Genomic DNA, 23,943 nt, shown 5'->3' with positions numbered 1-23,943 from the left:
AAAAATTCTATATAATAAAGAGGTAATATGCAAATTGACCATCGCTCCTTTGCACAAGATGGCCACACACATATGGTCACAAGATAGCCACCACAAGATGGCCGACAGGGGAGGGCAGTTGGGGGCAACTGGGCCTGCAGAGGGGGGAACTGGGGGGGACCGAACCTGCAGGGAAGGGCAGTTGGGGGTGACCAGGCCACAGGCTGGGCTGTGGGACAAACCCCTCCCCGCCCCCCTTCCCCCCAGTGCACGATTTTCATGCACTGGGCCTCTAGTAAATAAAATAAAAGCATGAACATGAAAGGGGAAGATATAGAATTGCTTTGTTAATCTTAATGATGTGACCCAAGTGGGGCCTCACCTGATTCAAACAGAAATTGGATAATCATTTCAAAAAATTAGGAATGGCCCCCTCCAAATATTGAGTAAGTGTCTCAAACCCTGACTTAGCTATTGGTTACAGCTCAGTGGATAAAATCCTGTATATTTCTCACGTTTTCTCTTGCAACTACACTGTGTGATTCAGGTTCAGAAGCTACGAATATCTGATCTGTAAATATGACATTCATCAGACACACTTGTAATTTTCCAGCCTGTGGTTTCCACATGCCATGTGGATTCCACCAAAAACTCACATTTACTTGGGGCCGGACCAGGGGACTTTTGCCAAAGAGCTAACAAAAGCTCCAAGGTCTTTAGCAGAACCCTGGCGAAGCAAGGCTGCTGGTGAGTAACTTGGAGAAATGTGCGCTACCTCTGCCCTCCCCACTCTTCCCCTTTCCAAACCCTTCCCCTCTAAAAAGCCACATGCAGCCTCCATTTTGAACATTTTAATTAGAAAGCTATGAAACATCATGGTTCGTTATACAAATTTTGCAATAAAACAATTTAATAAAATGCAAAGCAATGTCTATACATCTTTAGCTTTCTTTCCATATCTCATCTTTTTGTAATTCACAAAATTCAGCAACCAATTTTCATTGATTGAAATCTCAAAAAAATTTTAGGTATGTAAATAAGCAGTCCTAAAGTTTAAAAGAGGGGCCGCGGTTAGGATTTTGTGTGCTTGAATACTTCAAAATAGCTTTGTTTCCAAACACTTATTTTGGTCAGCCTGAAAGAAAAGGTGGTTTGGAAATAAAAACTGAATCACCAAGGTAAACTGAGGCACACACTGAAGAGTGTGTTTATAAATGGGCATGAAGCACAGGTCAGAGTGGGCGTGTCCTTTTAGTACCAATGACATCGCAGGATCGTAAAGCAGATCCATCTATCCTTTGAGGAAACTGCATGTTTTCTTTGGAGGAGAAGAATCAGTCTCCTGTGTGTAACAAAGACCTCTCCCAGCACTCTTCTCCTGCAGACACTCGCTTAGTCATGAGGGTCATCTGGCTGGACTGCTCACCATTCTGCTATGGGCCAGGCTGGACTGAGCTGCGGCGGCTAGCATCCTCCTTCTGCCCCCACTGCTCCTTGTGTCCCTCCCAAAGCTGCCTGCTCTGATGGGCACCCTGTTCCTTAGTCAAGGGAAATACAAGGAGCCGGGCTTCCCGCTAGCCCTCCAAATAAACTCTGTGTTGTTGGGCAGGGAGCCAATACCAACAACAGGTCCTCTGTCACCCAGGTCCTTTTCAGGAAGGGGGAGAGGCTGTCGAGAAGGAGGAGTGGCAAGTGTCCAGGCTGTTGGGTGAGGGTCAGAGAGAAAAAAAAAAACTGCTACAATCCTTATTCCCCCCCACTGTTGCCCAGAGGATTGTGAATGAAACAGCACTTCTGACTTCAGCCTGCTACTCCAGGGGCACAGACAGAGAGCAAAAGGCAGGGCACAGAGCCAGCCACATAAGGGCAGGATAAAGGGCTTTTCAGCTGAGCTGATGACAGAAGATGTCTGTTAGACTGAGGGCAGGTGGATGGTCCGAGTGTCCTCAAGTTGCCCACCCTCACGTGGGTGCACACACATGTTCTTGAGCACTCCCTCTCTCTCCAATTCTCCACTTAAAGGCCTCTCAGTTCTGGAAATCAAAGTTCTGAATGGGAAATTTAGGTGCCTGAGAGTGGGAAATGCTAATGATTTGCAGATCTGTCCTGAGAGCCCTGAAAAGAGTCAAAAGTGCTTTACAATAGGGGGAAGAAATGCATAGCATGTTTCTCAGTTCAAGGAAGCAAAAGTCTGCTTGACTAGAAGTGATACTCTTTCCAACATGTCTAAGTTGATTGTAGTTTTCTCTTGAAATTCAAGTCTAGGGCAAAAAAAGGGGGGCAGGAGAGCAAATTATAGCGTTTTCAGACCTTTCCACAAACTAGTCTCTGATGCTTTTGGTAGGCACTTAGAAGATACGGAATTTGTGTAGAGAAAAATTAGAACTCTTCTCTGTCGCTGGTAGGGAAAACACACATGCTGGCACGTGTCCATGGTCCCTTTTCAAAAGTGTCCTAAGGTGGCAGTTCTCAGAAGACAATATGAGGTAGCCAGGTCCTGCTTAGTTTCCAGTCATGGTCTTCTTACGATAAGTGCTGCTTATAGAGTTCTCCCTGGGGCATTGCTGTCACAGGGATTGTGGTGACCACTTGATTTTGAAACACAAATCTTTTTATTCTTTCAAACACCCAGAGGAAGATAAGTAGGATACTGACATACTGGATCCAGGCAAACTTTATAATTTCCCAGAATCCTGGTAGATAAGTATACACAGTTAAGGAATCTCAGATGACATTTTCTAAGTAAATGTTAAACGGGTAAGTTTAGACAGGATATGGCAAAAATGTTTCAAATACCTTTAGGATAAAAGGGATAATAAAAGATTATTAGGACATAAATATGGATGATTCTGGATTCTGACCTAGAAGAATTGCTCATAAAGAAATAGGAACAGGAAATGAATTCCCCAGCCTCCCACCCCTGTATGAATAGCAGACAAGAGTGCAGACAGAGTGGTTTGTGTGGGGCTGCAATGCTGTAGCAATTTCAACTTAAGGCTTCCCACATCTGTTTCTTCTTGGGACAAGTGAGGAATCCTTTTTCCTTTTTTGAAACTGAGCTACTGTTGGCTTCTTAACAGAAAGGATATGAAATGACTTCCACAGGGTATCGGATGACAGCATTAATCACAAATGGAGCTTCGGCAGCCCTCCCCACCAGCCAGATGGGGTTGGGGTCAGTCAGGATGGTGGTTACTGCAATACAATCAGGAATTAATCCACAAATGCTCTCTTTGGCAATAAAATATCGAGGGCTATGCCCAGCTGGTGAGGCCCAGTGGTTGAGCATCAACCCATTAACCAGAACGCCACAGTTTGATTCTTGGTCAGGGCACATGCCCAGGTTGCCAGCTCGATCCGCACTAGGGGTGTGCAGGAGGCAGCTGGTCAATGATTCTCTCTCATCATCTTTCTATCTCTCTCTCCTTTTCCCTTCCTCTCTCTGGAATCAATAATAGCATATTTAAATTTCTTTAATTAAAAAAATACATATAAGCTTTAAAAAAAATTGAGGGCTATGAAAATATTCTTTTGACCTCTCAGGCAAATTCTGTACTTCAAAACTCATCTCTAAGAAATGATTTAAAAGGAAAAAAGTGAAATTGAATGTGCAAAGTTGCTTACACTTTGTTAAAATACTTGTCAAAACACTTATGTTAAAAAAATGTGGAAACAGTCTATGGGTTCTGTAGTTGTTGAATGGCTAAGCAAAGGAATACTATGCTACCACTAAAAATAACACCAATTAGCCCTAGCTGGCTTGGCTCAGTGGATAGAGCATCAGCCTTCGGACTGAAGGGTCGCGGGTTTGATTCCGGTCAAGGGCATATGCCTGGGTTGCGGGCTCAATCCCCTGTGGGGGGCATGCAGGAGGCAGCTGATCAATGATTCTCTCTCATCATTGATGTTTCTATCTCTCTCTCCCTCTCCTTTCCTCTTAGAAATCAACAAAAATATATTAAAAAAAACCCCACACCAATTAAAACTTTGTAGCAGCATGGGAAAAATATTTATATTACAAAGTAAATAGAAATAAATTGGCCCTGGCTGGTTTTTCTCAGTGGTTAGAGCGTCAACCACAGACCAAAGGGTCACAGGTTTGATCCCCAGTTGGGGCACGTATGGGAGCAACCAATCAACGTGTCTCTCTCACAAGGATCTCTCTCTCTCCCTCTCCCTTCCTCCCTCTCTCCCTTCTACTCTCTCTAAAAACCAATGGAAAAAATATCCTCAGGTGAGGATTAACAACAACAAAAAGAAATAAACTGGATCCAAAAGTGTCTCTAAATTATGATAGCAGCTATATGAAAAGATTTGCATATAGCCCTGGCAACTTTGGCTCAGTGGATAGAGCATCAGCCTGCGGACTGAAGGGTCCTGGGTTTGATTCCGGTCAAGGGCACATGCCTGGGTTGTGGGCTCGATCCCCAGTGTGAAGTGTGCAGGAGGCAGCCAATCAATGATTCTTTCTTATCATTGGTGTTTCTGTCTCTCTCCCTCTCCCTTCCTCTCTGAAATCAACTGGGGGAAAAAAAAAAAGAGATTTGCATATAGACAAAGACTAGAAGAAAAAATTTTAAAAACTTGATTTGTAGTGTTTTAGTTTAGTTTCAATGTTCTTTTTTAGTTTTAAATTTTATTTTTAGAATAATGTTGTTCATGTATTACATAAAGTCAGAAAGAAATACTGGAATTGCAGTCCCCCACTTAAGTGTCTGTGCGTAGTATCCATATCTGGTTGCCGAGCAATACTTAACATGCCTTTAGAGAAAAACTCAGACCACCAACCAGCCAAGCAGGTCAAGTCAAGTGCATGGGATGGCCTAAGAGCCTCACCTCTGTAAGGGACAGACACACTCTGCCTTATAGCCAGAACCTTGGGTGCATCACATCTATCTCCTTATTCAATTGCTGGTATGGGGTGAGTCACTCACATTCCCTATTTCCATGTGAAAACTAGAAACAGTAATTTGTCTTTGGCTTCTTTTACAAGTATGGTAAGTGGAGCGCCTCAATTAAGCTTATTTAAAAGAAAGAAAATCCATCAAACCAGTGGTGGAATACATATGGCAATTAATTGGCACTAACCTGATGGATCATAGAAGTGGGGGTTGCACAGATTGTGGGTCTTTAGATCAGGAGGAAAAAGGACAAGTCCTGGGTTGCCTGTTTGCCTCACATCACTGAGCATTCATTGGTTTTGACATTTTCATCATGATAAGGATTCCAATTCTGTTTCTCTCCAAAGATCCCACTAACCTGGAAAGTCTTTATGAAGCACCTGAATGAAATTTACTCACTGTTCCTTTCTTGATAGGCAGCAACAATATGCGTGAGGTCATAGTCATAGGCAAAAGGACTGGTTCCGTTGATGACAGACACCTGGAATATAGCAGGAGGACCTGGTATAAGCCCCAAACAGCTTCTTCTCTGGTCTTTCTACCCTCCTGCCCACCCAGGACCACCTTCTTGTTCTTGGTGACCTATTCCAGTCTTACAATAATTTATTTACTCTCAATCTTTCCCCTTGTGGGATGGAAACAAGGGGTCAATATCTACTTTTCATAGGTTTTAAAGCTATTTATAAAATACCTCTCTCTATTCCAATGGGAGAAATAAATCCTTTAATTTTTAAAAATAGACCATATTTTCAACTCCTTTGTCTTGTCCTTGCTCTTCTCTAGATGATCTTTCAAATGTAGATTTGGAAAAAGGATAAAGTACAAACAGTAAGCATATAGTCCTTTGAGAAGGAAATGACTTCCTGCCCCCTAGTATCATATTTCCATTGATATGGGAATAAAAAGTGCTATGGGTTTCTAGGTGAAGGCAGGATTCAAATGCTGAAGACTTAAGGGAGATATTAAAAAATGTAAAATAGCCTGGCTGGTTTTGCTCAGTGGTTGAGCATGGACCCATGAACCAAGAGGTCACAGTTTGATTCCTAGTCAGGGTACATGCCCAGATTTTGAGCTTGGTCCCCAGTGGGGAGCGTGCAGGAGGCAGCCAATCAATGATTCTCTCTCATCATTGAGGTTTCTATCTCTTTCTCTCTCTCCCTTCCTTTCGCTGAAATCATTTAAAAACAACAACAAAAAAGTGAAATAAAAAAAGGGGTTCCATTCCAATATAGCAACAAAGGAACTTCCTGAACTGACCTCCTCTCACTGATGAACTAAATCTACAACTACACTTGAAGCAATTCCCTCTGAAAGAAATTCAGAAACTAGTTGAGTGGCTCCTATACATTGGGCAAATGAGAAAATATCCACATCACCCACACTGAAATGATCTTAGCAAACCCTCAACTACTAGGAGCCACAAGAACACAGAAGGCAGCTTGGAAAATGACAAAGGCTTGACAGCAACAAAGAACTCTGGCTGAGCTGGCTGGTAAGATTAATTTCCTACATGAGTCCACTCTGTCAAGACTGGGAGAGAGGGCCAAGACCAGTTTGGCTCAGTGGATAGAGCGTTGGCCTGTGGACTGAAGGGTCCCAGGTTCGATTCCGGTCAGGGGCATGTACCTTGGTTGCGGGCACATCCTCAGTGGGAGGTGTGCAGGAGGCAGCTGATCAATGTCTCTCTCTCATCGATGTTTCTAACTCTCTATCCCTCTTCCTTCCTCTCTGTAAAAAATCAATAAAATATATTTTTAAAAAAATAAACTTTGGAAAAAAAAAAAAGACTGGGAGAGAGGGATGTTTTATCTAATGCACAGAAACCAACAGCGAGGCAAGGAAAATAAAGCAATAGAGGAATATGTTCCACACAAAAGAATACGATAAAACTCCAGAGATAGACCTTAATAAAATGGAGATAAGTGACTTATCTGAAAAAAGAATTTAAAATACGTCACAAAGATGCTCACTGAGGTCAGGAGAATAATGCATGAACAAAGTAAAAAAGGTATAAGAAAATATAATATATTACATTATAATATCATAATATAATATTCCTGATGAACATAAATGCAAAATCCTCAACAAAACATTAGCAAACCAAATTCAATAGTACATTAAAAGGATCAGACACCATGATCAAGTGGGATTTGTTCCAAGGATGCAATGATGGCTCAACATCCACAAATTAATAGATGTGATACACCACATTAATAAAATGAAGGATATCTTGCCCGGCTGGTGTAGCTCAGTGATTGAGTCTCAACCTATGAAACAGGAGTTCACAGTTGGATTCCTGGTCAGGACACGTGCCCAGTTGCAGTGTTGTGTGTGTGTGTGTGTGTGTGTGTGTGTGTGTGTGTGCAGGATTCTTTTGGATCATTGATGTTTCTATCTCTCCCTCTCCCTTCCTCTCTGAAATCAATAAAAATATTTTTTTTAGAAAACCATTTTAATAGATGCAGAAAAAGCATTTGACAAAATTAAACATCCATTTATGAAAAAGAAAACTCTCAAAAAAGTGGGTACAGAGGGAACATACCTTAATATAATAAAGGACATAACTGACAAGCCCACAGCTAATATCATCCTCAATGGTGAAAAGCTGAAAAATTTTCCTCCAAGATCAGGAAGAAGACAAGGATGCCCACTCTCACAACTTTTATTCAACAGAGTAGAGGAAGTCCCAGCCAGAGCAATTAGGCAAGAAAAAGAAATAAAAGTCATCCAAATTGGAAAGGAAGAAGTAAAATTGTCACTATTGGCCTATGACACAATATTACATAATAGAACACCCTAACGACTCTACCAAAGAAACTGTTAGAACTTATAAACGAATTAGTAAAGTTGCAGGATACATAATCGATATACAAAAGCACTAACAATGAAGTATTAGAAAGAGAAATTACCCCCCCCAAAAAAAAAATCCCATTACATTGCATCAAAAAATACACAGAAATAAATTTAACCAAGGAGGTGAAATATCTGTACACTGAAAACTATAAAACATTGATAAAAGAATCCGAAGAAGGCACAAATTAATAGAAAGTTACTCTGTGTTCATGTGTTAAAATAATCAATGCTGTTAAAATGTCCATACCACCCAAAGCTATCTACAGAATCAGTGGAATCCCTATAGAAATCCCAGCGTTATTTTTCACAGATGTAAAAAAAAAATAAAAAAAAAAAATCCTAAAAAAATGTATGGAATCACAAAAGACCCCAAATAACCAAAGCAATCTGGAGAAAGAGCAAAGCCGAAGGCATCCAACTTCCTGATTTAAACTATGTTACAGGCTGTTGGGCTTCTCTGCCTGCCCCGGGTCAAGTGCGTTGGCTGGCCAAGGGCGCACACAGCAGCCAGCCGCCAGCGCCCGCGTCGGGGTCGGGGTCCTTGTGTCGTGAAAACGACGCCAGTAGCTGTCTCCGTGACGGCAGGTGCAGCGCCTTAGCCCCTGGTGGGCTCGGCGGCTGCCTGGCCAGTCCCCGTTTGCCCCTGGCCCTTTCCTTCCTGGACCCAGCGCCAACCAGCGACCCTTTCTCGCCCACCATCACGCCCACCACCGCAGCGGGCAATGGCAGCCTCGCAGCGGGCAATGGCAGCCTCGCAGCAGACAATGGCAGCAGCCTCGGCTTCGCAACAGCCCATGAAGGGGATCCTGAAGAACAAGAGTTCTATGGCTTGCTCTCTGGTGCCCTCGAGTGTACAGCAGCGGCACAAGAGTTCCGACGTACTGAGTAAAAAATCCCAGAAGTGGGATGAAATGAACATCCTGGCGACATATTATATAGAAGACGAAGATATAATTAAAGTAGACGAACCAAGCACTCCAGACAATAGCATAGAAAGTGATGATGAGGATGTATTGGGTGATTCAGAAACCATTGAAGCCCTGAACCCAGACACGTTAGCTAAGAAATTAGCTGCTGCCAAAGGCTCAAAGCCAAAGTATCTGATTCATGAACAAGAAAGCAGTGGAGACGAAGACAATGACCTCTCAAATGAAGGTAAAAAGTCTTTATTGACTACCTGCTGTTTATTCTTTTTCAAGTGCTCTGTAGGAAATGAGCAGGGGGGAGAAAAGACCCAGCTTCAGAGAATTCCCAGACCAGCTAGTGAAAAACAGCTCGAGTTTGAAATGAAAAGGAAGCTTCATGACAATGAAGGACTTAATCTTAAATTAGCGAGGCAATTAATTTCAAAAGAACTAATGGATGATGAGGAAGATGAAGAAATATCAACGCCTGCAGCTGGAGAAAATATGAAGATGGGAGAATCAAATCAAGGATCTACTAAAAGTGACCAACTGCAAAACAAATCACAGAGTTCATAGAAGAGATTTGTTCAACACTCGTGATCGTCTGATACAAACCCTATTACTATATCATACTGCTTCCTGTTCTCTACAATTCATGACTTAAGTATCAAAATGCACACCAATTATTATATAATGCCAACAATTAAATGACTTTAGAGACTAATTAGACTGAAAATGCCTAATTGATACACATATTCTTGTGCCTAGTACTCACCACAAATACAGCATAATATCCGTCCAAAACTGTACTGCTTCTGTAAGAACACTCGTTAATTTGCATAAGATATTATATAGCTTTTGATGCTTTACAGGTTAAACAATATCTTGGGGAGGGGGAGGGCATCTAATTTATTTTCTTCTAGATGTAATAGCTTTTATAAAATGGCTTTTTAAAAAATATCAAAATCCAATTGGATTATATAGGCTAATAAATAGTCTGAAAAGTATTTTAACACATGTCTCAACTTGATTTATCTGTTTAATTGAAAAGGATTATTATAGGAGTTACTGTTGCATTTTCTGGCCTACTACCTTTAAAATTTCTTTTGAGTTTCTTTATGTTTCTTTAAGGAAAGAATTAAACTGTTTCCCACCAACCTAGCTTTATTGCCCTTGCCTGTAACTCAGTTGGTTGGATCATTGTCCCATACACCAAAAAGGTTGCAGGTTCGATTTCTGGTCAGGGTACATATGGGAAGCAGCTGATCAATGTTTCTCTCTCTCCTTTCCCCTCTCTCTAAAATCAATAAACACATCCTCAGGTGAGGATTAAAAACAAAAACAAACTAGCTTTATTCACAAATAAATTATCAGGTTGAATTTATACTAACAGCTGGCTTCAGATCAGTTTTTTTAAAAATAAATATAATTATAATATAGTCTCAGCATTCCCTTTATATGCCTGTCCTAACCACCTGCCTTTGTTTTTTATTCCTTTCCAAATATATACACACAATAATCCTTAACCTTTACACTAGTAAAGGTTCATAAAGATTGTCATGACATTAGAAACTCTTCCTTCTCTCATATATTCTATCATGTACTGCAACAATGAAAATCTTATTTTGACTATCAATGCTTATTTTTTTTCTTCTAATACATGGAGAAAATAGATTTAATAGCAGCAATACTACAGACAGGAAATACAATTCAACTGCAGAATTTCTACACTGTTCTGATTTATAGCTTGCTAATTAAATTGCTATTTCTATTTTACTATCTGACTTAAAGAGACCTTAGGATACAACTAAGATTTTTTTGTATGATGGGATAATTGTATGTAACCAGTGAAATATTGATAGTTCCTGAATGTACAGACAGAAGTAATCCCTAAAGTATTTTAATTTAAAAACCTTAATCCCTGCTTTAAGGGAATATGATAATGTATACTATAACAAATGTACTTTATTCTTCTAACACTATAAGATTGAGACCCCTCCCTCACCCCCGGAATGAAGTGCAATTCCTGTATATCTTGGTTTAGTGATAATTGCACTTACAAGTTTTTGGACATATCAAAATATGTCAAAATAAATAAAAAGTGGGAGAAAAAATAAAATTATATTACAAAACTATAGTAACTGAAACAGTATGGTATTGGCATAAAAACAGACACATATCAATGGAACAAAATAGAGAATAGAGAATCTAGAAATAAACCCACCAATATATGGTCAGTTAATTTATGACAAAAGAGCCAAACATTCAGTGGGGAAAGTATAGTTGCTTCAATAAATGGTGTTAGGAACACTGGACAGCCACATGCAAAAGAATGAAACTAGACTCCTACCTTACATCATATATACAAATAAATTAAAAATGGATTAAACCAATTTAAAACCTGAAGTTGTAAAACTAGAAGAAAACATAGGGGGTATGCTCCTTGACATCAGTCTTGGCAATGATTTTTTTGTATTTGATACCAAAAGTACAAGCAACAAAAGCAAAAATAATAAGTGAGATTATGTCAAGTTAATAGCACAGCAAAGCACAACAAAATAAAAAGGCAACTTATAGAATGGGAGAAAATATTAATAAATAATATACCTGATAAGGGGTTAATATCCAAAATACATAAAGAACTCACATAACACAATAATAAAACAATCTGATTTAAAAAAATGGGCAGAGAGCCCGGCTTGTGTGACTTAGTGGTTGAGCGTCAACCTATGAACCAGGAGGTCACAGTTAGATTCCCAGTCAGGGCACATGCCTGGGTTGTGGGCTTGATCCCCTGTAGGGGGTGTGCAGGAGGCAGCCAATTAACGATTCTCTCTCCTCATTGATATTTCTATCTCTCTCCCTCTTCCTTCCTCTCTGAAATAAAAAAAATATATATATTTAAAAACGAGCAGAGGAACCAAATAGGCATTTTTCTAAAGAAGACATATAGATGGCCAACAAGCACATGAAAAGGTGCTCAACATCACTAATCATCAAGGACATGCAAATCAAAACCACAATGAGGTATTACTTAAAGCCTGTTACCAAAAAGACAAGATAAGTGTTGGCAAGGATATGAGGAAAAGGGAACCCTTGTGTACTGTTGGTAGGACTGTAACTTGGTGCAGGCACTATAGAAAACAGTATGGAGGTAGCTCAAAAATTTAAAAATATAACTACCACATGATCCTGAGATTCCACTGCTGAGTATATATCCAAAGGAAAGGAAAACAGAATATTAAAGAGATATCTGTACTCCCGTGTTCACTGCAGCATCATTTACAATGGTCAAGATATGGAAACAACCTAAGTGTCTGTCAATGGATGAATGGATAAAGAAGATGTGATTAAAGAAGATATTCAAACATGAAAAAAGAAGGAACTCCTGCCATTTGCAACAACATGGATGGACCTTGAAGGCATTATGCTAAATGAAATAAACCAGACAGAGAAAGATAAATACTGCATGGTATTCACTTATATGTGGAATCGAAGTAAAAAAATCAAACTCATAGAAACAGAGTAGAAAATTGGTTGCCAGGGGCTGGGAGCCGGGGGCAATAGGGAAAGGGTTAAAGTACAAAGTTTCAGCTATAAGATGAATAGTCAGAGGATCTAATGCAGTGGTTCTCAACCTTTCTAATGCCGCGACCCTTTAATACAGTTTCTCATGTTGTGATGACCCCCAACCATAAAATTATTTTCATTGCTACTTCATAACTGTAATTTTGCTACTAGATCATTGGTTCTAATTTATACATTAGATCAGTGGTTCTCAACCTTTCTAATGTCGCAACCCATAGGTTGAGAGCCGCTGCTGTAGAGCCTAAGACCATTGGAAAACACAGATATTTACATTACTATTCATTAACAGTAGCAAAATTACAGTTATGAAGTAGCAACGAAAATAATTTTATGGTTGGGGGTCACCACAACATGAGGAACTGTATTAAAGGGTCGCGGCATTAGAAAGGTTGAGAACCACTGATCTAATGTATAATGTGATAACTGCAATTAATAATACTGTACTATGTAATTGAAATTTGCTAAGAGAGTAGAACTTAAATGTTTTCATACATATACAAAAAAGTTAAATGTGTGGTGATGGATGTGTTAACTAATTGAAAGGAATCCTTTCACAATGTATTCATCTATCAAATCATAATGATGTATACTTTAAATAGTTTACAATTTTGTCAATTATACCTCAATAAAGCTGGAAAAAAAACCCCACAAAAAAGCAAAGATCTTTTCCAAGTAAAAAAAAAAAAAACAAAAACAAAAAGTGCCATATTAAGTTTATACTTTATAGTCCTCCTTTAAAAAGCTGACCTTGATAGCTAGGGTGACCATATATCCTAATTTGTCTGGAACAGACCTGAAATAACTGATAAAGTTCCGCTTTCCTTTTCAAAAGTAGCCCAGCCCAACTTATATGCCCCCCTCCCTGGGATATAATAAAGGTTAGTAGCAAAACGTGTTTAAATGAATGAGTTCTGGCCTTAGACAGACAATTCATGGCTCTGTTACTTTCATGCTGTGGGACTTTGGAAAAATTAATTAATCCCTGTAAGTCCCAGTTTCCTCAAGCGTAAAATGAGTTCATTCTTTCAACAAATCTGTCTGAGTACTTACTGTATAGTGTGCCGGCACTCTTTTAGGCACTGGGGTGAAAGTATAGATGTCAGCTCTTTTACTATTGAGGGAAACAGCAAATAAACCGATAACATATCTTTAATATTTCAGGTGGAAGTACAACAGTAAACCTAGGTGAGGAATGACGGAGAGAGAGGGGAATGCTATTTTATTTTATTTATTTATATTTTTTAATTATATTTTTTATTTTTATTTTATTTTTTTTACAGAAAGGAAGGAGAGGGATAGAGAGTTAGAGACATCAATGAGAGAGAAACATGGATCAGCTGCCTCCTGCACACTCCCCACTGGGGATGTGCCCGCAACCAAGGTACATGCCCTTGACCGGTATCGAACCTGGGACCCTTCAGTCCGCAGGCGGACGCTCTATCCACTGAGCCAAACCGGTCAGGGCGGGGAATGCTATTTTAGAAAGAAGTGTCAGGGAAGGACTGTGTTCAGAGGCATTTGAACTAGAAAGTGAATGGAGTGGCAGAATAAACTACGTGGACACTTGGCAGAGGGCAAGGCCAGTGCAAAAGCCCTGAGGCAGGAGCCACTTTGCGGGTGTGAAGAACAGCACAACGGAGCAAGGGGGGCAATGACAGGACAAGCAGCTGGCGAGCTGGGAAACGGCGGAGTAGGCATCTCCTGAGGTTGCTGTGATGATTAAACAAGATAATATATTTAAACCTCTTAACTCAGGATTCTGTGCTCAAATAATCGGTTGTTAGTATTATTTTTGAAATGTTTTACATGAACTAAAAAAAGATCACTTAAAATATGGTGTGTGTGTGTGTGTGTGTGTGTGTGCGCGCGCGCATCCAAAAGCAATAAATATTTGGTTCTTAGATTAAAAACAGAGATTTTTTTCCTTTCTTTCTAGATATAAATACAGGCACATCCGTCTCCACATTATGAAAGAATTCATGGCAGGAATTCCTCAGAAATCCTCTTCTGTGCCCCTACAGAGAAATGCTATTTCCAACTTCCATTTCTCCCTCTTCAAAGAACTGGTAAACACTAACATATACAAATAAAAGGAGATGGACAAGGAGAAGCATCCTTACGTTGTATCGAACGTCTAGGCCATCGTAGCTTAGGGGCTGCTTCTGCTGCAGCCTCAGGTCTCCGTTCACGTATAACTGGGACCCCGGAATAGCAAAGGAGGATTGAAGAAATGCCATGCTCTGCATCACGAATGTTGACATCCTCTGAAATCATTAGAGGGAGAGACAAGATGAGTTTCAGTCAGATCTTAAGGGCTCTGGGTTCTAAGCGTCACCTGTCTGTGGTGGAAGCCTAATGGTCCCCCACATACCTGGCTTAGCCATACAGGAAGAACTCTGAGCTGTTCGTGGCTTGTATAAATTAATATGGCCCTAATGAAAAACATTTGATCTGCCCAAGTTAAATCCCAAACTGCACCTCAGAAAAGAACCTTTTTCTACAGTGTGGGTTTTCCTAGAAATCAGAAAGAGGGATCTGTACTATTAAAAGACAAAAGGGAGCCCTGACCGGTTTGGCTCAGTGGATAGAGCATCGGCCTGCGGACTCAAGGGTCCCAGGTTCGATTCCGGTCAAGGGCATGTACATTGGTTGCGGGCACATCCCCAGTAGGGGGCGTGCAGGAGGCAGCTGATTGATGTTTCTCTCTCATCGATGTTTCTGGCTCTCTATCCCTCTCCCTTCCTTTCTGTAAAAAAATCAATATATATATATATATAAAGACAAAAGGGAGAGGACAGGCTTCCCTCAGGAATCGACTCACATGCAATTGGTAGGAGAAAGTCAGGATGAGTTGCACACCAAGAACATGCTCCGTGGACTGCAGGGGAAGCTCCAGTTTAAAATGTAACATGTCCATTTTCCCGTCCTGGTTCCTGTCTTCTTCTCTAGTCTAGGAAACCCAAAGAGGGCCAGCGGCCCTGGTCCTTATTAAGTCGGGAAGAATCCATATTACTGTCGTACATACACAATGAACCACTGTCCTGCGATACACAGGTATTAGCTCCCTCATCAAAAGAAAAATGAGTAGGTATAAGGGATCAATATTGGAGAGAGACACAAGGCGCATGGCCCCTGAACTTCATACTCCTGCTTCTCAAATATTCAAGGGCCAAACTGAACAGGAATTTGAAGTGGCAATAACAACAAACAATTGGATAGTGTTTTTCTTTTTCAGTCTCATTTGATCTTTTTTTGTTTGTTTTGTTGCTGGCATCTTTCTCTTTTCATTTTTACAAACAGGCTGGAGTTTGTTTGGAAAGTTTAAGTAGCACATCAGAATTATTTTCTACTTGTCTAGAAAAGAAAACTAATACTAATCATTATGCATTCTCCAGATTCAGCAGAAACACACCAAGCGCTATTTATACAGTACATCTTTTAACCACAAGTGTCTTTGCTGCAAATTCTCATTATTGGACTGCATCTCATCATTGTCAGGACTTTAAAGCCTAGCGCATCTTTTAGTACCAATCAATAAAGCAAAAAAGGAAGCTCTGGAAAATCAGTAAGCCATTAAAACTACAGATGCTTTATAAATTATGTACATGAAAGTAGGGAAAACAGATCTTAGGAGGGAAAAAGTTAAATTACAGCTCATAAAAAAATACTGGTATCCAATCTTGTCATCGATAATCTTGCCTCATAATGATCCTAATACGACTAGCAGGAAAGGATGGTTACTGAAATGTGATCACTGCTGACACCATTCCTTGGCACACTCTGGATCTTGTTGCTACAACTGATCCTTTCCTAGTGTAGGTTCCCAGAAGGATTTTACTATGGTGGATCAACATTCCCATCTGAATTCTCCATCTACTGATTCATTTTTCTTTCCACCAATACCATTATGCAAGGAAGAGATTCTTTGTTCTTTTTTCAGGCTAATAAGGTTGTTTTAAGATGGAGTTATCTCAGTTTTCAGAAACTTTCAATTGCTTCTTTCCTTCTGGACAATAATGTCCTTATCCTAGGCCCTGTTATAGAGAAAACCTGCCCTCTGTCTTCTGTTGGATACTATTTTCTCTGTCCTATTCCATCAACTTCACAGGTGCAGCGGAGGGATATCTGTTACTCGGGCTGATGATCAAGTTACTGAGACAATTATGTATTAGCAATTATGATTAGGATAGAAAAGAGGCTGCCCTGTCTTTCTGTGAATCTTCCTTAAGTTGGTATCTGGGAAGACTGGGGAGACAAAGTCAGGTTAACTCTCTGGGGTGGATCTATGCCTTCTGGATCCTTAGGATTAACAGGACAACAAAGATCAAATGTCTCAACTTGCAAGGGAGGATAGTGGGTAGGAGGGAATTGCCAGAATACAGACCCCAATACAGTGGGAGAGAAAAGCAATTCTTTTGATCTTTAAAATAAGTCTAAGGTAAGCAGAGCAAGTATTATCCCCATTGTATAGATGAGAAAATCAAGGTTCAGGGAGGTGAAGGGATTTATTGATACAGCTAGTAATGGGGATAAGAGATGATGCAAAAGGTGCATCTCCCACAATAACCTGTCCCCAAGTTAGAATCTCACTCCCCTAAGGCTGGCAAGGTGGGCTACATACATTCTATGCTATCACTTGGACCACTAATGAAATAATTATCTAATTCCATTTATTTCAAATCAATCGTAACACATGTGCAATAGCTATAAAGGCAGGCATTCAGCCCTAACTGGTTTGGTTCAGTGGATAGAGTGTCAGCCTGCGGACTGAAGGGTCCTAGGTTCGATTCTAGTCAAGGGCATGTACCTTGGTTGTGGGCACATCCCCAGTAGGAGGTGTGCAGGAGGCAGCTGATCGATGTTTCTCTCTCATCGATGTTTCTAACTCTCTATCCCTCTCCCTTCCTCTCTGTAAAAAAACTCAATAAAATATTTTTTTAAAAAAGGCAGGCATTCGCCGAAACCGGTCTGGCTCAGTGGATAGAGTGTCAGCCTGCGGATTCAAGGGTCCCGGGTTCGATTCCGGTCAAGGGCATGTACCTTGGTTGCGGGCACATCCCCTGTGGCGGGGGGGGGGTGTGCAGGAGGCGGCTGATCGGTGTTTCTCTCTCATCGATGTTTCTGGCTCTCTATCCCTCTCCCTTCCTCTCTATAAAAAATGAATAAAATATATTAAAAATTAAAAAAAAAGGCAGGCATTCAAAGAACTTTCTTCTTTAACACAAGTTCAATTTTATTATCTAAAATCAAATTGATGTGTCTGGCTAAGATAATTCATAAATCACACCATCATCTTATTTCTATAAGGTATATGTGCAATTTGGAACAATGTTAATATCCACTGGTTGTTTCAACTGGTCCCAGTGCATATCCCAGGAGATATAAGAATATTAATAACAGTAATACTTAGAGAGGTCGGTACTATTGTGTTCTTCATATAGTTACACTGAAGCCGAGAGAGGGTATGTAATCCAATGACAGAATTGGGGCTAGGATTTAGGTTTACAGATTCCTGATTCAGTGCTCCTTCTATAACAGCCCACAAGAACCGCAATTGCAAAGATTTCTGGTAGTTAAAGAAAGGTAATCTTTTCCAGATATATATGAAGTCAATACCGATATACTAGGTCGGATAAATATAGGCATTGTTGGATTCAGTCAGTGCATATCAGCCAGTCTATCTGTACCAATCAGGAAAACAGAAACTAAACAGTTATTTTAACAGAGGGAATTTAGTATAGGGGATAATTAGTAGCATAGGTATTAGGGGACGAAAAAGGCAAAAAGGGAATGCTGTGATAACACAGAGAGGGTAACTCCCGGAAGCAGCTCCCGTGCCTGGAGCTGGAGCAGGAAGGGAAGAGGCTGGCATTGCCTCCAGGAGCTGGGACTCAGACCTCAAGAAGGAAGTGCTGCCCAGCTGACACTGGTACCTCCAGAGCTTTGGAGGAGGAACCCACGAGGGGGAATGGATAAGGCTGGAGGAAAGACTTACTCTTTCCTGTTTGTATCACCCCAGCACTGGTTCTTCAACTGGCAGTAGCAACTGGTTGCAGTTTCTAGTTTTTTTCCTACTCCCAGAACAAGGCTCATCATGCCTCCTATTGGCAGAACCTAATAGGGAGTCAGTGGGCAGAAGAGAATGTGGTTTTCATCATCTCAGTGTGAGCATCACAAAGCAGAGATAGGAGGGCGGATTTGGAGCTGACACAAGACCTAAAAACAATGCACCATCTGACTGTAAGAGTTGCTATAAATTAAGGAGTACAATTGTTTCCAAATGCCCTGACTTGCAATATTTTCCCCATCAAGTATCTCATTGTTTGTTTTTATACTGTTCATTCTGTTGAGTAATATTTTTTTATTAAAGGTCAATTTCCTAGTTTATACCAGTGTTCATTTTACCATATATTTGAGTGTTCCATTTTTTTCTTTTTGTGCTGAAAATACTCTTTGGCATTACTCTTTGGGTCTCCTGCAAAGTAGGAACCACTACTTCAGGACTTCTAGACTCATCAAATCCTTACTACCTGTATTTCAATGAGTCTAAGATATCATCCTATATAATAAGAGAGGAATATGCTAATTATCCGTTACACTGTGAGGTGTAACAACCAACCACATAACGACTGGATCACGGATCTGCAGGAGAGTGGGGCAGCGAACTACAAGCAGGCAGAGGAGAGCTACAGGATGGGGCAGGGCAGCAAGCTATGAGGAGGGGCGGGGGGGGAGGTGGGGGGAGCTACAAGAGGGCGGGGCAGCAGGCGGAGAGCGACAGGAAGGCGGCAGCGACCTACTGGCACATGGATTCATGCACAGGGCTACTAGTCAATTATAAAATGCACCACCCACCAGCCTCCACCACATATAACCTTCCCATCCCACCAATAGAGATAAACTCTTATTTGACTGTAAATCCTATTCACAACTTTAATGACCTTTCTCCCTTTTCCCTTATTTTTTATTTCTCTAAAGTTAATAAGTATTTTATTTGCTTGCTTAGTTTTCTATTTAGTTATACAATTTCAACAATCAGCTTTTATTGAAATTCCTCACAATTTGATGTTTATTCAAAATCTAGTTCATGCCTGGGCCACTGTGGCTCAATGTTTGAGCATCAACCCAAGAACCAAGAGGTCACCATTCTTGTGTGTGTTTTTTAAGATTTTTTAAAAAAAGTATTTTTATTGATTTCAGAGAGGAAGGGAGGAGAGAGAGATAGAAACATCAATGATGAGAGAGAATACTTGATCGGTTGCCTCCTGCACACTCATCACTGGGGATCGAGTCCACAACCTGGGTATGTGCCCTTGACCGGAATCAAACCCAGGACCCTTCAGTCTGAAGACCAATGCTCTATCCACTGAGCCAAACAGGGCAGAGCAAGAGGTCACCAGTTTGATTCCCGGTCAGGGCACATGCCCCCCCCCCCCCTACGTGGGGGGCATGAAGGAGGCAGCTAATCAATGTTTCTATCTCTCTATCCCTCTCCTTTCCTCTCACTCTAAAATCAATAAAAACATATATTTTTTTAAAAAAACTTCTTCATTGCAACATTCTAATAGTGAAAAAGTGAAATCAAATAAAATATCCACTAACAGGGAACTGGCCAAATCCATTACAGTTGTCCCATATCATGAAATACCTTGTAGATCTTAAAAAGACTAAGGTTGATTAACAAGTATTGATACATATCCCAAACTGAGCCTTAATTTTATGTCATTATATATACCAGTAACTTTAACATTTTACAATAAGCATGCAATTTTATAATCAGAAAAACATAAGAAAATTTAAAGTAATCAGAAAAAAACTTGAATCGTATTTTGTGTGTCGTTATTCATATAACTAATCAGATTTAATTTCCCCCCCCCCATTTTATTTAGTTGCTGGAAAAAAGTCTGAATTTTTTTCCCCCCAGCTACACAAGTTTGGCCTGCAGGCCAATAATCTCAGAGATGTTTATACTGAGATTAAACTTTGGAAGAAGGAAAACCAGAGTTTTTATATTTCTAAAGGAAAATGTTTTCAACACATGAGCAGAGAGGGAGTGTTTGTAAAGGAAGCACTCACCTACCTGAACCGAATACTAAATTACAGACAGTAAAATGCTTCCTTTTCATTCTGGACAGCTGCAAGATGGAGCAGCAGCATCTAATAAGACAAGCCAGGGAGGCGGGAGAGCCATTCCCGGAGGTCGTCCAACCAACCAGTCAGGGCCTGGGCTTCCCCAGTGTCAAGCCTGCAGGAAAATGCCGGCTCTGGCCGTTCCGAGTGTTTGGATGCACAACTGCAGCAGCACTAAGGGTGGCAACAAGAACACTGCTGGTCCTCCGTGACTCATAAAGGAGCTTTCGCGACCACCTTTCTATCAGGCAGCCCACGGACATGACGGGGGCTGGAGACAGGCGGCCGCAGGCTTCTGGACTCGGTGTCAGGCAGCACGCTGCCAGCGGCTGCTCACTTTCTTGGGGTTTATGGACAGCTTGGAGAAATCGAATGAAATAAGAGATTTACTCCCCAGGAAGTTAAGCACATGTTCAAACCACTGAGCCTGTGTGCACAACCTACCGTGGGATCGAGGACCCTGGGGCTCCCACGGGGCCGGGCGCTCGCCCTCTCACACCCGCGCTCCCGCCCCCCCCCCCTCCCCAGTCCCGGTGGGCAGCTAAGGCCCCGGCAGGAACCACGCACCGAAACGAGCGGGACGCGCAGATGATCCCCCTGCAGCCGGTTGAAGGCGGGGAACGTGCTCCAGGCGAGGAAGCCGCCGCGCTCCGGTCCTAGCAGGGCCAGGAGCAGCACCTGGTGCTGGAAGCGCACAGTCGGCTGCTCCTCGTAGCTGCTCCGCTTCAGCCAAAACCCTGAGGTTAAAAAGGGCGGGAAGGCGGGGGGGATTAGGACGTCAGGAAGGCCGGCGCGGATGCAGCGGGCCGGGAGCTGTGGCGCGCACCAACCCGGGAAGGCTCACCGTGGCTCCGGAAGGCCACCAGCAGCGGCGGGATGTACGTGAGCGCGGTGGCCAGCAGCAGGAACAGCGCGGCCTTGGAGCAGAGCCCCGCGCGGTAGCCGCGCTCGACCGGCTGAGAGAAGAGCTCGTAGAGCGCCATGAGCACAGCGCCGAGAGAGTCCGCACCCGCTAGACCCCTTTGCGGTAGGGAAGGGATGAGCAAGTTTGGCTTCTCCTGGTTGCCATAGCCTTGGTCTCCACGGCAACGGACGGCGCAAGGAAGGGAACCAATAGCAAGGCCGCGGGGCCCCGGTGGGCGGGGATCTAACGAGGGGCGGTGCCCACCGGGACGGTGGACCTCGCTTTACACGGTCTGTGCGTTTTCCCAAAGGCGGAGTGGAAATAACGTTTCTGTGCACCGAAATCAGAGCTGTCGTGTTAATTGTAAATTAAGATTTTCATAAAAGTTGGCCCGAAGTAAATATGTGTGTGTCTTTCATTAAATATGAGTCAATGGTTCATACTGGAGTTCAACCAGTCCCTGTACACTCTACATTGAAGCAAAGCAGAGAACATCAATGCGTCCGTGGTCTCGGACCTGGTCCTGGGCGAAGACCTAACTCCGGCCCCTTCGTCTCCAAATTTTCTGTTGCTTTCACTATACAGCAGCATGGGTACGGAAACAGGACACAAATCTCCCGGTTCTTCGTGGGATAAAGAATAATTACTACATAGCTCTCTCTGTTATACTCTGTTACCCTGATTGGGTACAAGCTTGTCTATCGGTTTTAGGAGAAGCTGTGATACTCCCCAGAGATAACACTGGCTTATCACTGAATTGAATGCCCCAATCCCCGGCTCTAAGCCAGTATTTCAATCATGGCAGAAATTATTTCTCTTAAAAAAAAAACACAACAACACCATGGTTCACATCCAAGTTCATCAAAAGGCCTTGAAGGGTCACATTACAGTGCCAAGACAGTGTGGAGTCCAGTAGTTGAGGCCCTTATTTTGAAGGCAACCTAGAAGTGGCTTTTAGATTAAGAGAACAGTTAAGATCCTAACAGAAAAACAGAGAGAGGTCAAGACTTGCCCCTTACCACAGTCCAAAATGACAATGTCATCACCACAAGATGCTTTTGACCTCTGGTCCAGTACTACTCATTCTTGCTTTAAAGCTTTTCTGGGGGTGGCCACACAATTCTTAAAGATAGTAATGGTATTTCTTCAATCTTGTTATGATTCTGACATTATATTGTATCTATGCTTTAAGTAGATGTCTTTCACTTAATTAAATAACCATCAAAATAAGATTCTAGAATAGATGGTGGCTCTGCTCTGAGGAAGATGTTTGCCTTCAAGGCTCCTTCTTTCAGCAGAAGGAAACACACATGGTAGCTAGTGTTAGCTTAGTCACTGGAACAGGGAGGTGACTGCCAAGAATTTAGGTGTATGAAGTGCTTCGGCCTCCCTGGAGGTGCCATGAGTTTCCAAAACTATAATAATAAAAATGTAATATGCTAATTAGACTGAATGTCCTTCTGGACGACCTTCCGGACGAAGCCGGGGCTTCGAGGGAAGCCCGGGTCCTGGGGTGCCTGCCAGCAGCTGGAGGGAAACCCAGGTCCCAGGTGCCAGAGGGAAGCCGGTGTGGGCAGCCAGGGGAAGGAAGGCCTACTCTTGCACGAATAGTTTAACAATAATGGATACTAATATTTACTCTTTGATGCCATGAGTTGAGGAAGCTCATCTTTGTGGTTCTATTTCAATTCTTTTAGAACATTCAAAAATTTTTTTAATGGTAAAGATCTGCGCATATTGTGTCATTTCATGCATTCATGACTAAGAACTGACTTTTCAGTTTCCAAGGACTGCAGGAAGCCAATTCCAGCATGTCATAATTGCAAGAGTTTCATCAAAAGGTTGATGGAATTTGGGGACTCAACAAGGGCTGAGTCACATATGTTATAGCCTGCTGGAATGGCTAAAGGCATTTCCCCAAACCTGAAAAGGATGATTGTTTGCTGCCAGACAGACAGCTCAGGGCATCTTAATCTACATGTTATTGCCTCCTACTGGCCAAATACCTGAACAGCTGTAGGCTATTCCCCATTCTGACAATGGACTCTGTAGACTAAACCCTACCCTTTGAAGTGTATATCTCCACCTTGCCTTAGGATAGTGGTCAGCAAACTCATTAGTCAACAGAGCCAAATATCAACAGTACAACGATTGAAATATCTTTTGAGAGCCAAATTTTTTAAACTTAAACTTCTTCTAACACCACTTCAAAATAGACTCGCCCAGGTCGTAGTATTTTGTGGAAGAGCCACACTCAAGGGGCCAAAGAGCCACATGTGGCTCGAGAGCTGCAGTTTGCCGACCATGGCCTTAGGACAATTTGTGTTAATAAAAAGCAAGGGGTCCTGAGACAAGGAGAACTTGGTTTCTTTAGCCAGGCTCCTCTGACCCCCAATGCCTTTCAAAATTATCTTTCGTCTCTGGACTCTTACTTCAGTTACACACAGCCTTTCTCCAGATTGCTGAACCCTTCTTAATGCCAGAACAAGAACCCCGGCAAAGGACAAAAAGAGTCATTCTCTCAAAACTACACATTTTAATTATGTACTATTCTTTTCTAGAAGCTCCTATTCAGGGCCTTTGAATCGGTTTAGAACTCCTGAATATTTGCTTCAAGGTTTTCCAACACTTCTTGGCATTTACCTATATCACTGAACTTTTGGCTTTCCAGTTTCTTAAAACT

The 23,943-nt window shown here is 41.8% G+C and overlaps 2 protein-coding genes across 5 annotated transcripts; one reads left to right on the top strand and one right to left on the bottom strand.

Moving 5' to 3' along the window:
- Nucleotides 1–822: 822 nt before the first annotated feature.
- On the bottom strand, nt 823–21,423 carry TMEM231 (transmembrane protein 231). 3 transcript variants are annotated; one of them, XM_008139677.3, is made up of 7 exons: nt 21,201–21,423; nt 20,924–21,093; nt 15,048–15,176; nt 14,347–14,490; nt 5,280–5,361; nt 3,069–3,174; nt 823–2,683 (listed from the first exon to the last, which is right to left on the bottom strand). In XM_008139677.3, the coding sequence occupies exons 1-7, from the start codon at nt 21,337–21,339 to the stop codon at nt 2,503–2,505; spliced, it is 951 nt and encodes a 316-aa protein (XP_008137899.1). In that variant the 5' UTR covers nt 21,340–21,423; the 3' UTR covers nt 823–2,502. The 3 variants fall into 3 exon arrangements, 2 of the variants coding, with proteins under 2 accessions (XP_008137899.1, XP_054566881.1); XM_054710906.1 differs by lacking the exons at nt 823–2,683; nt 3,069–3,174; nt 5,280–5,361 and adding an exon at nt 13,522–13,936; XR_008554981.1 differs by lacking the exons at nt 823–2,683; nt 3,069–3,174; nt 14,347–14,490; ... (1 more) ...; nt 20,924–21,093; nt 21,201–21,423 and adding an exon at nt 5,572–6,415.
- Nucleotides 8,320–14,327, top strand: LOC103284377 (protein phosphatase inhibitor 2-like). 2 transcript variants are annotated; one of them, XM_028142832.2, is made up of 2 exons: nt 8,320–8,888; nt 14,163–14,327. In XM_028142832.2, the coding sequence occupies exons 1-2, from the start codon at nt 8,456–8,458 to the stop codon at nt 14,195–14,197; spliced, it is 468 nt and encodes a 155-aa protein (XP_027998633.1). In that variant the 5' UTR covers nt 8,320–8,455; the 3' UTR covers nt 14,198–14,327. The 2 variants fall into 2 exon arrangements, with proteins under 2 accessions (XP_027998633.1, XP_027998632.1); XM_028142831.2 differs by lacking the exon at nt 14,163–14,327 and having other exon boundaries at nt 8,322–9,580.
- Nucleotides 21,424–23,943: the final 2,520 nt, after the last annotated feature.

This window comes from Eptesicus fuscus, chromosome 21, assembly GCF_027574615.1.
Source record: "Eptesicus fuscus isolate TK198812 chromosome 21, DD_ASM_mEF_20220401, whole genome shotgun sequence".
NCBI lineage: Eukaryota > Metazoa > Chordata > Mammalia > Chiroptera > Vespertilionidae > Eptesicus > Eptesicus fuscus.
Note: the sequence above shows the minus strand (reverse complement) of the source record. Positions and strands in the feature narration are given on the sequence as shown.

Bases quoted from the DNA above. Each gene is read 5' to 3' on its own strand.
- LOC103284377 (XM_028142831.2), top strand. From the start codon at position 8,456: ATGGCAGCCTCGCAGCGGGCAATGGCAGCCTCGCAGCAGACAATGGCA.
- TMEM231 (XM_008139677.3), bottom strand. From the start codon at position 21,339: ATGGCGCTCTACGAGCTCTTCTCTCAGCCGGTCGAGCGCGGCTACCGC. The intron at 14,491-15,047 runs GTGAGTCGATTC...TAATGATTTCAG, and splicing joins CTTTCTCCTACCAATTGCAT to AGGATGTCAACATTCGTGAT. The intron at 3,175-5,279 runs GTGAGTAAATTT...ATTGTATTGCAG, and splicing joins TGCCTATCAAGAAAGGAACA to TAACCACCATCCTGACTGAC.